Below are 17,791 nucleotides of genomic sequence, written 5' to 3'. Positions count from 1 at the left end.
ACTACCATACACAGCTTCCCTTGCTGGGGTCTCAAACAGAAGCATATCAGTTTTTCTTCACAACTTTGCTACACCTGGTATTTCCTCAAAGAGAGCAATGCTGCAGCTACACCTCCTAGACTGTCCTGCCAGCCCAGCAGCAAGGGCAGAGCAGTAAAACAGAGATCCATGTTTTTGCAAAACTGACAACATCAGATAAAGTGGGGCTGCCCACAGACACAGCCAAGCCAGTTTCTCCCTGCTTTTCTCCCAAACACAGGGCTGCACTTGAAAAATCAAAAATAATGAACATTTTCAACATATGGATTTTTATGACCAAAAACCTCAAAAGGAAAAAGAGTCAAAAAGTTTCTCTTCAAAAATTAATCCTGGAATTAACGTGATTCATTCGAAAACTTACCAAGTGTTGTCTTGTAAGAATTATTATGCACGAACACCTGTAAGGAACCAGCTATTAATAGTACCAATGAAACTGTCACACAAAAACAAAGAAGTGCTACTTGTGGCCCTGTGATTAAGGCTGTGTCAGCAGTTTGGTTTTCATAACTTTAACACCGAGATGTAAAAACAGCCTTTAGTAGAGGCAGGCTTGTTGAGCCAGTATCCACAGGAGCACAGTTTCTGCTTCCACTGGGTGAAACACAAGAGTCAACTATGTTTTAACACATGGTCTTCAAATAGTAAGATCTAGAATCTGCAAATTGTTTTGGGAAACAATCATGGCCAAACAGGACTACACCTTGAAAGACAGTTTGATAAATACTGCAAGACAGAAACTTGGTAGAGCACAAGAAACAGAGAAATAAGAATTTGTGATGTTCTGTTTTGGCATACATTCTTCAAGAATTAAAGGCATTCCAAAGAAATTGCCTGCTAATGCACATTTCATAGCTATAGATCTTCATAACTTGGCCACCTTTTGCTTAAACACAGAACTGCATTAACAGATTTATGTTTCAAAAGGCACCATTTGAGATTCTTCAAGCAAGCAACCCATAACCAAATAAGCAATGATTAGCCCTGTGCATGCACAAAATTAAAAGCCCCACTTATGCTGACACAAGACCTACATCTGACCCAAACAAGCAGGAAAAATGCAGTATTTCAAACACATCTTAGGAGATGTATTACTCAGGGTCCTGCAATAAAATAGCATCTTCTTAAACAAAAAACAGAGTTAAACCCTAAACAGAATGTGACCACAACCCAAAAGAAACTTCTTCTCAGTGTGTTTTGATGTTTCAGGCACTGCCAGCACCCTTATTTTTATTCTATTTTGCCATTAAGTTTAAATTACAAAAAACATTACAGATTAGCTTAGAAGGCTAACACCCTTGACTGCCTCAGTATGGAAAAGCAGTAATGTGTCTTAGTTGCAATAATAAAATAATTTAATTAAACACTGAATTTTAAAAGTCTGATTCTCACACACATTCATAGACAAACTATGAGCTATGTTTCCTCCGTAAGCATAAAGACAAAGGCAATACAGTCCTGCTGTAAAGATAGAAACAAAGTTGTTTTTCATCCCAGCCTTTCCTACATTTTTTTCTCTTTATCCCACATTAAAACAAAGCCTCCTTATTGAGACAATGAGAAGAACACATGGAACTTGAAACACTTAAACACAATACATCTGACAAATTGTGTAGATTTATAAACTTTCCCCTTCTTTATCTTTCCCTCAATCCCAAACATATGAGAGGGAAAGCTCAACACACAAAGTCAAATAATTAGCAAATACCACTCTCACAAGTTCAAATTATTTCTTAGTGAAAGCAATTGAAAAAAAAATAATTTTCACAACCACCAGCACTGAACTGATCTGGATGAAAGAGGGGACATTTCACTCAGCATACTGAATGGCTCACAAGATCACAGACCCTTACTAGGAATGTGGGGTTTTACTTCCTTCAAAAGAATCGCTCTTAATTGGCTTTTCATCACTCTTTCCATTTTCTTACCATCCAGGGCTATGAACTGTCCCTATCCTGCCTTCAACACACAGAGGCAATACAGCAGCTGCCAGCATTTGTGAGTAAACACAGGGAGGTTTTACAAGGGGAAGATGGACAGTCGCTTACACAGCCAAGTACCACAGTCTCCACGAACCAATAACCAACCCTCCAAAACTGTTTGGAAGAAAAACCACTCCATTTCTGCCTGGAAACTTGGTTTAACATCAAAGTCACAATACACACATGAAAGCAACATAAGACATTACTGAGATCAGACAAAGTGATAAATAAAAGACACTGGTCAATCCCTCAAAACACAAAGAGGATCAGAAACAGAGAGGCTGTGCAGCTGATGCTCAGGAGGCAAGCAGGGATTTGGAAGCACTGATCCTCTTCAGATTAACTCCAAAGCAGCAACCTTACAGAACCAGTAAAAGTTCTCAGACCCCATATCTTTAGTTGCATATAAACACATTTACTGCACAACATGCTTTTTTTACTAGAAGACACAATTCCAGTAACCAAATTCTATCATCTTTGTTTATCCTGTAAAGTGCTTTCTATAAAATAAATGCTTCCTCATTGCAAGATGAGGTGCTACCCAGGACAATAAGAGCCTAAGTCCCATCAGGCAGCCACCCTAAGCACCTTTCACACTCAGCAGAGCCGCTAGGGAAGCCAGGTGCTGTGAATTGTATTGGCTATAAGCCCAAGTAGGCACCTGCATTTGCTTAAAATGACTGGGCTCTCACTCACTGAAACAGCTGCCTAGAAAACCTGCTCAGGTGTTAAACAGTTAAGCAAGAAGGTTCCCAGCTAAGATGACAGAATCCATCACCAGCAACACCTGCTTGTATAAAGAAAATTAATTGGATTTGACTAATTAGTGGAAGTTCACTGTCACATTTTGAAGTCGCACCAAGTAATTCTGAGAAACTCAGCCCACATAACCAGTATCAAGGGTAAGCTCTTTGTCCACCACTGTGGTGGTGGTTACACAGCTTGGTACTTGTTACGCAGCTTCCCCATTAGTTAATGTATTTCAAAGTCATGTGCACATTCTTATTTCCTGCTTTACACACCTTCATGTCTTCTAAAAATAACTTAAACCATGATTTTGCAGTTCTCTCAATTTATCAAAATGAAAACCATGGCATCATTAAGGAATTTCTGTTGTCTTGAATTTGCTTTCAATTTTCCAAGTCTGTGCGGCACCTGTCTTTAACTGATCAAGACAGAAGACAGATGTGAGATCCTTGAATATGATGAAAACCAAGAGTTTGCATGTGACAAAGATGAATTGCACTCTAAAAGAAATTAGCAATCAGTATTTTCCCACTGGAGCTACTCTCCAATTTTAAGAATAATCTGATCTCTCATAATGTTTAAACAAGTAAAGCTACAGGCAAGGAAATTATTTGAAATTCTAGCCAGACTTCACAAATCAAAAATAGCAGCATAATAATGCATTTCTACAAAGATGGCTTCTATACATTATTAAAGAGTGATCCAGCATAAATAGAGTGCGAAAACATAATGATAATACCTACCAAAGAAAATACAGCAAGAGTAATTTTGGAGACACAGTCAATCTTAACATTCTTATTTTATTCTTGAATAATGAAAACCTCTCAAATTAGTAAAAAATTCTCTTCTCACTGATAAATGCAGAAAAAGGACTTAAACAATTACACTATATATTCAACTATTAAGTGCTGCAATAAGAACATAGAAACATTTAACGTATATCAGGTGGCCACAAGAAATTAAACACACAAAACAAAACCACACAGTTACAACTCCTCAGTCTCGGATCAGCTGCAAGTATGACTGTTTTCCCAAAATGGACTAGTAAGGGCATAAAGCAAAGTTTAACTCTTAGTCTTTGTAACTTCCTTGCCTTCTCATATCAGAATAACTCTCCAACTTTATTTTGCCATCAAAAATAAAATTACATATTTTACTGAGCCTGCAGATCTACAACCACAGAGTCCCCACTGCTTTTTCAAAGACCAGCGAGATTCTAGAACATCTTCCAGTATAATTTCAAACACTGAGGGGAACAAAACCACTTTTCAGTCCAGAGGCTGTGAAGGTCTGCTCACAAAGCCCAGGCTTGGGCTTTAGCAGAGCAATGCTTGACCAGTAACAGTCAAATCAGCACCATGAAGAAGCCTCTCAGCTGCACCTTTTAAGCACTGAGAGACCTCAAAGAGATAACTAAAAGATGTAAAAGTACATTATTTTGCATGCAGGCTTGAAGAGTTCTGTATCCCTTTCATACTGTTTACCTTGTAGTATTTTAATAGTATTTCACTTCAGAGGCAAACAGCATGCTAAGTTTTGGCAGGAATACATTGACAGACTATTACTGTGTAATCATGGAAAGAATTACACTGACATCAAAACCACAATTATTTAGTTGTATGAAATCCAGACAGTATACCCAGAAATTTCAGCTTTCAAAACCAAATGTGCTCCACAGTAATGTTTATGCTCTTAGAGAGGATATCAGTGCTAAAAAAAGCAGGGACTACAATCAGCAGCCAAAGTTATGGTGTCTGTTTCTTATCCTTTCAACAGAGAAATATCAATTAAGAGGAAGCTATGGGTCATCAGCAGCCTTACTGATGAAGCCACCCATTGCTAATGCATCTGAAGAGCTTCTTCATGGACCAAGCAAATGCCGGGGGAAAAAAAATAAACAAAATAACCACACTCCTGACAGCATGCCTGTAGTTTGACAAATAGCAACCTTAAGAGTCAGATATTGCTACTCAGTTCCAGAATAACACCAGCAGAAGTTTACAGTAAGACTCGGAGTAACAGTCAGAAGGGACTGAAACATACAAAACTAGAAACATGATACTCAGAAGAAAAAGGGAAAAAAAAAGATGTATAGGAGCAGTCAGAAGTATATCCTTCTTGGCTGTGTGTTTTATTTTCTGCAATACATATATACCAATCTATACACCTTGGGAAAGGCTTATCTCCATTCATAAAGCAGTAAATGTCTTCAAGGTACTTCTGGCACAGCTTCAGACATCCTAGGATACAAATAAAAAAAACTGTCTACTGTTTTCTAAACTGGGGGTTGGGTGGTTTAAGGCTTCCTTTGCATGGTGACATGGTACCTCGGACTGCCTCTGGATACACAGGAACAGTTACCATTTACCTGAGGCATAATCAAGAGCCAAGAGGCACCTCTTTAACAGCTGGGCAGGTGTCAGATATGCAGCAAACAAAGCATCTTCTCATCACAGCAAAAGCACTCACCTAGACACTTAACACGGGATATTTTTTTCCTTCTGCATTAGAATTCACCACACAGGCTGTAGGAATTCTTTGAGAAGAATTTCCAAGCAGCAGAAACATTTCCTAAAATTTGACTACATCTTCCTATACTTAGTGGTTAGCCAGATTTTTCTAGAACAAGCATAATTTTTCCTGTTACTTCAAAGGTGTTCAAGCTTGGCAAAAGCAGCACAAGCTGGTTTATCTACTTGGATACTCCTTGAAAAAAGCCAAGATCTATGGCATTCCATATCCAAGGCAAGCACCTCTTTGCAGCTGACATACCTGTTGGACCAGTGTGGTTAGCTGAGTGCTGTAATGAAGTAGCTGACAATATCACAGGTAAGTTTGACTGCACAATGCCAATGTATCATTATTCATCAAACGGGTTGTCTCAGGGTACACGGTATCTAATGCCTTCAATGGCACTTATCACTGAACTAACTGCAACCATATCAAAGCCAATGGATGTGTTTTTACACTTACTTTGCTTACTGTCAAATGACACTGAGTTCCAAGGAAAAATTCATATCTCCCATTAAAAAAAAAAAAAAAAAGAAAATAATGAGACTTTAACAAGAAATACTCCTGAAGAAGGAAGCCTGCCTTGGTTATAATGATTTGTGTGTATTTGTGACTAAATTAAAATTGTTACAACATTCAAGTTGCATATGAGGAAGTTCAGTTGCTTAACACATGTGAAAAGCACAGGTGACAAAAGATAAGCCAGTTCAGATCAATTTGTTTGGCAGGCTTTACAAAAGCTTCATTGTGGATTTCTGTTGTAAAGCCTGTGAACACACTCAAAAGGAACAAGCCATAAGGCCTTCCAGTAATAGGAACAGGAAACTTGAGAGAATTCCACTCTTTCACCTCACCTTCTATGGTTTTGCTTAACTGAAAGATTTGGACACAACTGCATCCTCCAGATCACATACATACAACCCAAAGGAATTCCTTAGCTGAGGGTCTGAAAAAACAATCAGTGGGTTCATATGAAAGAGGCAGGAGGTGACAAAAATATTAAAGAGAAAGAAAATCTTTTTATTTTGCTCACTTGGCTAAAAAGCAACCAAAGCAGTAAGATGAAATTTAGAGCAAGAGAGAACATACACCTGTGAAAGAGGAAGCTGGACATCAACCACACTGCCACCTTGTTCTTGTGCCGTCATCCGCCCAGAGCTTCAAGGAAGCCGCGCTTCCCAAAATAAGCCTGAGCTGTGCCGTGACAGTGTAGGAGAAACTGAGCTGACAAGCTTGTAAGAACAGTCACTTAATCAGGACTCTACTCCAGACCCAGAAGTCTGAAGAAGTTGGGATAAGGTTGCTAGGAATTGCCAAGAGAAAGAAAGTACTTCCTGCCTCCCAGACTGAATGAAAGCAGAGACAAGTGCAAAGAAACTCAGCCTTGGTACTCCTCAAAGACAAGGTGTCTTGTCTTGAGCAACAGGAAGCACCACTAGGATGAACACCAGTATCACAACTGCACTGAAAAGCCTTTTATTCAACCTTTTATTTACTATTTATAGGGATCACAGTGGTAGCTTTTGATGTGTTTCTCACACAGGCCATCAGCAGGTTCAAGTACTCCATTTCTCCTTGCCCTTCTGCATAGCTATCTATTTTCTAAGAAAGCGACTCCCTGGTGCAGAAAGCTCAACAGACAAAAGGATCTGAAAGAGATAATCAGAGGGGGAAAAAAAAGAGCAAAATTTAGTGGTAGAAGATCAAGTCACATGGAAAAGATTTTTACAAGGGTTCTCTATTCAGATTGGATTGGCTGCAGGTATATAGAGAAGTGGAGGCTTTAGCTCTTTAAAATTTTAGGAAATAAAGAACTACAGGTTCTGTCTATGCCAGCAGTCACCGGTCTTAATTAAATTTAAAAATCCCAAAACAATTAAAGATTAAAGAAGCTGCATGCTGCTGGCAATGGGGTATTCTGTTCTCCTGGACTGTCAGTCCAGGCAGTAGTGTCAAATAGCCCCCTAACCACAGCATCAGGTGTCATGAGAAATGTTGCCTGGAGGAAGTCATCTTCCCAAACTCTATTTGGTCACCATCTGTGGATCTGTTTCATACCTCAGCACCATTAACATGAACTTCAGCATTTTCTTTTTCCTGGAACACTTTCATTATTTTACCTGTGTTCACAGCAGATACACATCACAGCATACAGTACCTTATGATTCATTTGCTGTTCTCAATGCTTTTCAATCCACATCCTGCATACATCATGTTCAAACACAAGGAATCAGACTGCCTGCACTGGTCCTCGAATTCAAAGGCTGCTAGCTGAGCCAGGCTACCAGAACTTCCCTCTCCAGTATACAACTAAAGAACAGACTTCACTGGCAGTCACAAACACTGAGCAAAGCTGTGCAAAGGTAGGAAGAAAAAAAGGTAGTTAATACATCAAGGCACACATGAACTAATCTTGTATCAGTTACACTTTTTATTGTGAATATCTCCTAGGTAACTTAAGTTCAAATGCCATCACTAACTGCATTATTCTGAAAGGCAATGGAATACAGATGGGCTACCCCAGGCAGGCACAGAGAGCAACCAAAGTCCTGGACTCCCTGTCCTAGAAGAAGACAAAAGCCCTGCACATGCTGGTGTAGACTATAAACCATATGAAAGAGTAAAGCATTGAACCATGTATTTATAGATGGCTATTATTGCACAAGTTGAATCAGTCTATCTAGTAGCCCTCTTCTTTCCAAAAGGGAGTCAAGGCAATCAGAAGTCAGGCATCTTTGTATAAATAGGGTCTTTGTTTTCAAAAAATATTCTAGTTGTCCATTTCAGTATTTGTTATGCTACCTTATACTGTAAAATACCTTTTTCTCAAGACTTTGGGGTGACAATCAATAGCAGCACTCCTCATCTATACCCTGTAAAGGGAAAATACCTGTAATTATATTTTAGGAAAGCTTAGTTTCATGCCAGAGCCACTATTCATTTGCTGCAAATTATTTTCAACAAGCCCCTTATGCCATCTTGTCACAAACTGCAGGTGGTTCCCCTTCCAATCCTGTGGAGTGGTCATAATATCATACAGCCTTATACTGAAAGGGACTTCTGTGCAGTTCAAGATCCCTGCTGAAGACAGGGTCAACAAGTGCAACATGTTCAGTTTGGTTTGGGTACCTCCAGGGACAGACACTCAACTTCTATAGTCAGTTTCTTCTGTGCCTGACACCCCCATCATTTAAAACAAACCAATCCAATAAAAGCCACCTCAAAAAAAACACATACCCTCCCAAGTTTAAAAGAAGTTTCTTGCGTTTAGGTTTGTGGCCAAAATCAGTCTTCCTACATCTCTGCATCCTCAAACTATGATAAGGATGTTCAATGCACGTGAAATCCTCACTCAAGACAACTCTTGGCTACTTAGAGATAGAAACTGAAATAGACTGCTTGGCTTCAAACAAGACAATATTTGTTTAAATGAACAGGCAGCAATACTAATATTTAGCTTTACTCAGAAACTAAGACTATTTGTTTTAATGAAATGGCAGCAATGCTAATATTTACCTTTAGCCAGTTTCAGCAAAGATTATCCTCCTGTTTCAATGTGAAAAACCAATCCCTCCGATTTTATCCTTCTGGCAAACCAACATCCTGTCTCTGCTACGGCAGGCTATAACGTTTCTCTACCTGTGTTTTTCAGGTATACACATGTTCTCCAGTGACACAGATTCCCACCTCACAGTTTGCTGACAATACTGAAAAAAGCTTTCATAAACATTGTTTAACTGTTTCCTCTACTACTCTTCTCCAAGTAACATTTATTTTATTTTAGCCACAGAGTATCAAAGAGTTTTATGGTATATGACCCTCCACCAGCTATTCTTTCAGGGGTTGTTTTTAATACTAAGTAATGACTCATGTTCTGTTATTACTGTACTTTGCCTCACTGAGCCTGTCTTGCTCAGTTTCACCTCAACAGCCAAATTTTTAAAAAACCAAACAACTTGATCTCAATTTACAACAGCAAATCTTGCTTTCTCAGTATCTTTTTTTCCCATCCTCTTGATACAGTTAACCTTTCTCCAACTGTGAACTGTAACTGTGGCATGAAACTTGCAGTACACGTGTATAAGGTTTGGTGTGTTAGAGGAATAGCGAAGGCTGTAAGCAACTGAACTTTTGATGCAAAAGACAGAGGCAGACCCAACTCTTTAAGCTCTCTTCAGGCTTGGTTGAAAGTTCTGAGGTTGCTGCCTTAAGTTTTGCCAAATGGAAGCAGTATTTGACAGAACTGCAGGCAAAGGAGCAGAGGCTGGGGCTAGCACTGCTGCTGTAAGAACTCTCCCAAGGCAGAGACACAACTGCTCCCTTCGTGCTCCGTTTGCAACAGCCTCAGGGCAGGTACTGACACTGAGCTCATGGCTTCAGACTAAACTGAGCTTTCAAGTACCTGCTGAACCATCGTGGTCTACCTTGCTGCCTCTCCCAGAAAAGCACCAGATGCAGATAGATATTATTTACTGCTCATAATCCAGAGGCCAAGTGGGAAAATTAGAAACATCAACATATAACCTCATAGTTAGGTTCAGAGAGGTTATTTCCTGGTACTTTTCCAAGAAGTCAAATATCAAAATACTTCTATGAGCATCAGTATGAGAAAGACAATCAGACTGACTGCAATGCAATCAGACATTCTGAATAGATATTTAAGTGCAATTTTAACAGATATTTAGTCACAAGCTCTAGAAGACAACACTTTAAAAGTGTACTGCTTTAGTAGCTTCCTGGTATAAGCAACATGCCATGTTTGCAGAACTAGAATTACACTGTTAGTAATACCAGTATTTGATTTAAAACTTCAATTTTTACAGAGTAACTCTTCAGGTTACCAAGGTTTGAAAAGTCCAGCACATTTATTTTTCATTGTGAAAGCACTCTTAGTCACATCAAGCTGTTTGAATTTTTTTTAAGTATTTTAACTTAAACACATACCATAGGCCTGTTTAATTTAAAATACTTCTCTTTAAATGAAGAAAAAAGTGCTATGCATTACTCACAAGTAGTCTACCAGCAGACCAATACCTACATGACACTTCAGAAATGTTTCATCCATCTAACCACAGCAACTGCCTCACTCTGGAAGTCATTTTAGCAAAACAGTGAAATGTGGTTCGTCCCACTGCTGTGGTGTGAGAAAGATAAGAGAAATCTCAATACTGCAAAAGGAGTATATAACACCACTGCCTACATGCTTAGAGTCTCTTATCAGCAATGCAAGTGCTGGAGTGATACTGATTTCACCATAACTCCAAGGGCAAATGCAGAATTTGTAGAGGTTGATACATATGCTTTGATTAATAGAAACTAAGGTTTATCCCTTGGAGCCAGAATGCCATTTAAGTCCTGATCATAAACTTATGAAATTTGCTCTCCTTTGTGGCTTCATGCATGCAGCAAACTCCTCCTGTTATGCAGCCAGAGGTCAAACTCACCTTCTTATCAGTAACACATTCACCCTTGCAGATACCTGTCCTCTAAATGTCTTCTATCTAGAAGAAAAGTAAGTCACCAGAACTGATTTCATTAATGGGTGAAGTTAAGCTGGCAAATGGCATGTGCCCCCAGCCTCTCACTAAACAGAAGAACTTGTGCAGACAGCCCATCCTTCTCTGGCACAGTGTAAAGTCTCGTGAACCCCATTAAAAGTCCCTTAATCAGAAGTTTCAGTTGTGCCACATCTCTATGTCATGTTTCAGTTAACAGCTGCATCATCAGTCAGTTGTGCCATTATCAAAGTATAACCATGTGAGCTCAACTCTCTCTCCGTCCTAGAAAGGAACCTCCAGCTTTAGTCAGTGGAAAGGTGAACAATCCACATGTTCATGGTTACACAGAAGTTCTGAAAAATAATGAGTTGTCTGATTCCAGCACTGCGATTAAGCACACTTGCTGTGCCATCATCTCAGCTCAGGAAGGGCTGCATTACAGCTCAGGCAGCACCTCACCTGGCCCAAGAGTACTCTAACAACAAAAGCCTGACTCCACAATTGCCCCAAACTGTCATGGCCCATATCCAGCTCAATCTTTCACCCATCCTTATGTGCCAGGCCCTACAGGGCATTACTTCAGCAAACACTCTCAGAGAACAGTGGCCACACACAAACAAAAGTAGGTTCCTTATACAATACAAGTATGGCAGCTTGCTTTTTGCTGTAGCAGAAAGGGCACAGTTTAAATAAGGGGAGTTTACCACCCAATTCTGTTCTATACCACCTTCAGTCTGAAGAGATCCAAGCCTTTATCTCCCACCTTGAAAGAACAACAGTTAAAGGAAGAATTTGAAACAGGCCAATAATCTTTAGCACAGTTGATAAAATAATTGCTGGGAGAGACAAAGCCTGAGCTCTAGCTTCCACTTCAGCATATTTGTACATTTTACGTATGGTAACCAAGTTTAAAAACACATTGCACTCTTTCTCCAGATGCAAGTCTCCCTTTCTCACACAGGAAACAAAATCCAAGTCTCCCATTTCAGGGTGAGCCTCTTCAAAGAGGAGTAAGGAACAAGTAGTATGGTGATGTTCTTTAAAACTCATCTAAGAAAATAGATGGACCAGGAATCCTGGCAGCAGATCTCAGAACTATGGAGAACTATACAGCCCCAACAAAGGCCTTTCCAAGCTCTGGTTCTCCGCATGTTCCAATGATAAATAATATGCCTGTCAAAAGTTAAGCTAAGAAGGAGGAGCTGCTTTGGAAACAAAGTAATATAGAGAACACAGTACTGAAAGAACCATGGTGTTGTAGCTACAGGCCTCTAACTTACTATCTTTGATGAAGGGAAACGCACTTCTGCCAACAACCTGGAAGACTTTTCACACAGCACCAAAGGAGTCCTTGGGAAAGCTCTGACTGTGCTCTTGCTAGAAATAAACATCAAGCAGAAGTGTTAGTACATAGAGATCACTATTTTTTCCTTTTCATAAACATAGTTACATCTCCTTGTCAGACAGCCCCTTGGAGGGCTCTCCCCAGCCTGCTATTAGCAGACAGCTGCTAACCCATGAGGAGAGTGCGGACCAAAGAGTGTGGCAAGAACACACAGGACCAGGCATAATGAGGTGAAACACAAGCAGCAGGTGAATGTTCAAAGCACAGTGCAGGTTCCCTCAGACAGCAGATGAAAAACTAGTCTCTGGACTTACTCCCTCACAAAGAACCCACTGGTTCTTCCACTATAAAATAAAAAGAGAGACAGCACTGACTGTCTCAGAGTAAAAGAGCAACATGTTTGTTTTGACATGTACTTTTTCACAGTGCTCATGGACTTCCCAACAATCCACACCAGCACCTCACAATGGATCTGCAAACATACCAGGACAAGTCACAGTTGAAGGGGAAGAAGTTCTTCCATGTATGAGGCTGTCACTAACTAAATGCAAGCCATAAAGAAAAAATGCTGTTCCACTGGGATTCTAAAATGAGCCTTAATGGCTACTATACATTACTTACTTAACAAGTTATACCAGCATGTTCCTGGAGATAAGCAATGTGAAAGGAGAGCAAGTTTTCCCAGGTAGTGGGAGGTATCTACATTGCAAATAAGATGTTCCTCAAATATGAGTAAGCATGTCCAGGACAACTTTTTATTTAGCACCCACTTGCCAGCAAAGACAGAGCAATGCAGATCTCTGTGTGCACAAACAGTCCAACCAATTATCCCAGCTGCCTACTGGAAGCGCAGCAGCAAAAGCCACAAACTGCACACATCAACCCTCCTGCACACCTCACCAGGTTAAAACTCACCACCATCACATCTTTTCTCATCATGCAGAAGTTGCTCCAAGGGAGACTGTGATTTCTTTTTCTCTTTCCATGCCATCTTTCTCCTGTACCTTCTGCTCAAAGCACCAGGACTCTGAGAGCATCATTATCCCTATGAGTAATATAGCCAAAAAAATTGAAGACTGCAATGAACTTACACAAACACGAAACAGGTGGCCTGGGGAAACGCTCTTCTCATCCATTCAGGTTTCAGGATAAAGCAGGTACTGACTTTATATGCATGGCTGGCCAGTGTGTCACAGTGGCAAGTGACAAGCACCCCTCCTGAGTGACAAGCCTGATCAGGTTGCAGCCAACGCTGGCTGCCTCACACCTGCACTGGTGTCTTCCCCACTGCAGACCTCAGGATGAAGAGTCCCAACACTGGCTCCTTGTACTGTCTTTCCTAGGCGCTGCTCCTTTTTCAGCGATGCTCACTTCACACCTCATCCCTGCACAGGCTTAGCTGATTTCTCAGGAATTCCTGGTACAGACTACTATAAGACAGTCCAGACACGAGACAAAAAAAGGCATTGCACCCCATCTCGCTCACACCAGCAGAGGAGCACTGCAGACCGCCGGGGCAGACAAGCCCTACCCACGAGGCGGTCTGTGCGGCTCTGACCCAGCCGGGGCTGTCAGAGGGAGCTCCAGCCCGGCGCGGAACCGGTGGCACCAGCGGGGAAGGGCAGCGGGCACCGGGCTGGGAAGGCACCCGCGGGGATGTGCCCCGGGGCCCGGGGGCGACGGCGCCGGGCAGACCCACGCCGAGCCCTCCGCCGCCCCCCTCCCACGCCCGGCCCCGGCAGTCACGGCCGCCGGCGGGCGCCTCGGGGCGGCTCCTTCCCATCCCATCCCATCCCCTCTCCCTCCGCCGCCCTCCGGCAGGGCACGCGAACGAGGGGAGCCCCGCCGGTACCTGCCCGGTGATGCCGGTGATCAGAGCCACCTTCCTGCCGTTCATCTCCTCGCCGTCGTCTCCCGGTGCAGCAGCGGCAGCGGCGCAGCCACACGCCTGCTCCTGTGCCGCGGGCTGTGCCATCCTCCCGGCGGCGGGCGCGTCCCAGGTGCGGAGGTATCCCGGGGCGGAGGCGCGGCCGCCGGGGCGAGGCTCCCGGCGCTGGGGGCGGGCACAGAGAGGAGGATGCCTGCCGGCACCCGAGGTTACCTGCGCTGCCCCGGCCGCCGCGGCATTTCCGCGCTCCCGCCCTGCCCGCCCGCGCTCCCGCCCCGCCCCGCCCCGCCCCGCCCGCGGCGGCCGCAGGTGCAGCCCCCCGCAGGCGCGCTCCCGCCGCACGGCCCGGGAGCGCGCCCCGCGCTCGGCACCGCTCCCGCCGCGCGGCCCGAGCCCGCAGCCAATCAGGAGCCCCGGCGCTCCCCGAAAGGGGCGGGACATGCGCCGGGGCCGAAAGCTGGCGCGGGGATTGGCTGAGAGCGGGCGGGGAGGGGCGTGGCCGGAGGAGGAGGAGGAGAAGGAGATGGAGGAAGAAGAGGAGGAGGAGGAAGAAGAGGAGGGGCAGCGAGGCTGCCCGACTTCCTGACCGCGTGTCGGGCCGGAGGATGCGCCGGCGGTGCTGCGTGAGGCGGCGGGGCCGGGCCACAGCGCCCCCCGCGGCGCGGAGGAGTCACCGAGGCACCGCCGCGGGGGCCGCGCCGGAGGTGCCCAGCTTTCCCACCCGGGAAACGCTTGGCTACAAACTGACCAAAGGCGTCTGGAAAAGGGGATTTCAGCAAGTGTTTCTTCTTCTAATGAGGCACTGGACAAGCACGGCTTTCATCCAAGTAGCAGATCGCTGTATGTGCGAGGAAGAAGGTGCCTGCCCGTGGTTTGCAGTTATTCCATGATTTCGCATCTGTTCCCTCAATGCATGCTTGGATGATGGGACCTCTGCATATGCAGATGACCATTGTACTGTTAACTTTTCTATTATTATGCTACATGATCAAAAAATGTTCAATGTCATTGAAAACCCATAGTATATTAAAAATAAAAACAAAAACAAACAAACAAAAAAAAACAAAACAAAAAAAACCACCTAAAAACCAAAACCCTGAGTCTAGGAGCATAATGCCCTTCAAATGGAACTGTACTCTCAACTTGTGAACACTTTCTTGCATGCTGCTCGCCGCTTTCTCGGTTTAAATTCCCTTCTTGCAGCCTCATGGTTTGTGATGCCTTGGGGAATTTGTATTATGTCACGGTTACACAGTTGCAGGATGTCATCCCAGTTGTACCATTTCTGCCTCCTGCTTCTGAAGCCTCTTCTCGACAAGCACATGCAGTTTTATCAAATTGGCAACATCAGCTGCTACTTGTGCAAAATGACTTAATCCCACTAAGTGTTTGCTTTATGGAGGTACAGTCTGGGATTCAGAGAGGAGGGGCACCCCACGTGAGCTCCACCCTCTCAGTTTTAAAATGGCACAGGAAAATAAAAGGATATCAATTTCTGAGAGTTTCAGAATTCCGTATACCAGAAATAAGGCACAAACCTTTATTTGAAAATCTAGGATTTGAGATTAGAGGGAGTTAGGAGCAAGTTTCCTTTCTTTATTTATTTACATATGTTGTTCACTCTCCTGTTAGGTCTGAGCTTCATAGAGCAGTGTAAGAGCTACAGCCTTAAAAATGGTCCCTTTTGTGGCCAGATAAGCTTGTTATTTCTGACTTTCTTTGGCAGTCCATTCATTGGCTTACCTTTTTTCTTCTGCTGCTCAAAAAACTGGTGAGTCAGGCTGACAGGGTAAGTCCTGAAGCTGTGATAGAGGAGCCCCCATCCCTGGGGCCCATGTGTGCAGTTAAGAGCCTTTTCTTGGTTACTTTCTCCAAGCAGTATTTTTCCTACCCCAGTTACCCAGTGTCCCACAGGAACTGTTTTTCACATGTAGCATTTTCCTTGACTATTTTTCCCAAAAACACTCCACTGAGGGGGGAAGCTGGTTCACACCTTTCATAACTTGCCTGATTAATTGAGTTGCATCGATTACCTTTAGCTTTGGTTTTATTCTCAGGTGACAGGCACCTCCTGCTCTTCCTCTATTCAGAGCAGTAGATCTCCTTCCTGCTGCCCTCCTGAGTGATTCAGAACAGAAGAGTCTCCAATCTGTGTCACTTCTGTAAGGGCAGCATCCCAGCAAGGCTTTGCTGAGAACACTTTACCAGGGTTCATACTTGTATTTTTGGCCAATAGTAATACTTGAAACAGGCAAGTGAAACCAGACAGGGTGCAGCCCAGTTCAGGTTCCAGCTGACTGAAGCTAAAAAGGAAAAAAAAAAAAGAAAGAAAGAAAAAAAACCCAAAAAAGCCCCCTTTAACTTGTTTAAATTTCTGTCCTGTTTATAAGTCTGGCAGTAGTAGTTACAGACTCAGTTAGCCAGCTACCATAATCCTGCTAGGTCTGCCCCTGGCATGCACAGGCACATTCCAGGTTTAATGCACAAAGACTGTTCTGTCACCAAAGTCTTCCAAAGTACATTTACAGAAGAGACTGAAGGCTCAATTGTGGCCCAGGTACTAGATTTTACCTAAGTTGCTTGGGTGTTGACAGCAATTTATGTCAGACTACAGCTGAAAACTGGACCAGCAGCCCCCAGAGACTCCAGGATTAATATTCACTCTGAGTGCTAGGCTGCACAGATGTCTCCTTGCTGCCTCCAGCACCTGCACCATGGCATGTGCTACCTTACTTAGAGCTTTGTCTGCCCATCCCATAATCACTTTCTCACACATCCGTGTGGACCCAGCTCTGGCTCCTAAAACTGGCAAGGCCCCACGGAAAGAGGAGACAGCAGACTGATGCACATCTGCACCTCCAGCCCCCTTGGATCCTTGGAAGAGGAGATGCTTGTGTGAGCATGGGTGTTCAGTAAAAGTTTTATACCCAGTGTGTAAATGGTCTGACAAAGTCTCAGGAGGCACAAAGAACAGCATGTGCAGCAGTACCTTTAAAGCTGCCACTCCAAGAACTGGGGGGAAAGAGATAGGACAGATGTGAAGAAATTTACTTGGTACTGGTAGGTAAAAACAGGTATCTCAGGCAAAGAAGGGTGGAGAGCGCAGCTAATTAAAATTGAGCTGTCTAAACCAGGAAATAATGTAAAATGAACAAAGAAGAAGCAGGGGAAAATGGAGAGGAAATAAATGTCATTGAGAGTAAGGAAGAAAGTGGTAGTAGGAGAAAAGGACTGAAGTGTGTTAGATTGCAAAAAATATCACCTTAAATGTTAAGGAAAAGTGAAAAGGGAGGAGAACATCTATATACTGAAATCTTATTGCACTTCAATACCACATATATTGCAGTCCTGATGATCTCAATGGTTAAATGGGGCTGTGACGACATTGCCTTTGAAATTTGGAAAGGTAACTATGTGTGGTTTAAGATATCTTGCAAATCAGTTGTAAGTTCTTGCAGGAAATAAGTAGCCTTACTTCAGAAGTAGAAATAGCTGATTTAAAATGCTGGCTTTATTCACTGTAGGACAAAGGTATCCCTAATTTTATTACAATAATAGCATAAATTTTATTACAATAATAGCATCATTTGTGCTAGAGCTGTGGTAGAAGTTGACACGATACCGCTGCATCCTGTTCTGAGGAGGAGTTAGAAGTTGTCGTTGGACTGAGTGGAGCCCTCTTTCTCTGCATCAATCAATTGAACTGAAGGGAGCCCTCTTTCTCGACATCAATCAGTGCAACAAAGGGGAAAACTGACTGGTTTTGTTTTTTCTGGGGTTCTTC

General features: G+C 43.0%; 1 protein-coding gene across 1 annotated transcript in view; it reads right to left on the bottom strand.

The window, feature by feature from the left end:
- Positions 1-14,228, bottom strand: part of GMDS (GDP-mannose 4,6-dehydratase) — a 416,552-nt gene extending 402,324 nt beyond the window's left edge. Inside the window, exon 1 of the mRNA XM_054284932.1 lies at positions 13,972-14,228. Within this exon, the coding sequence (XP_054140907.1) occupies positions 13,972-14,094 (123 nt within the window). The 5' untranslated portion in view covers positions 14,095-14,228. The remainder of the gene's footprint in view (positions 1-13,971) is intronic.
- Between the last annotated feature and the right edge of the window lie 3,563 nt (positions 14,229-17,791).

This window comes from Melozone crissalis, unplaced genomic scaffold (genome assembly GCF_028551555.1).
Source record: "Melozone crissalis strain CALT ecotype California unplaced genomic scaffold, PUWL_Pcris_2 ptg000042l_1, whole genome shotgun sequence".
NCBI classification, from domain to species: Eukaryota; Metazoa; Chordata; class Aves; order Passeriformes; family Passerellidae; genus Melozone; species Melozone crissalis.
This window is presented reverse-complemented; position numbering and strand designations above follow the sequence as displayed.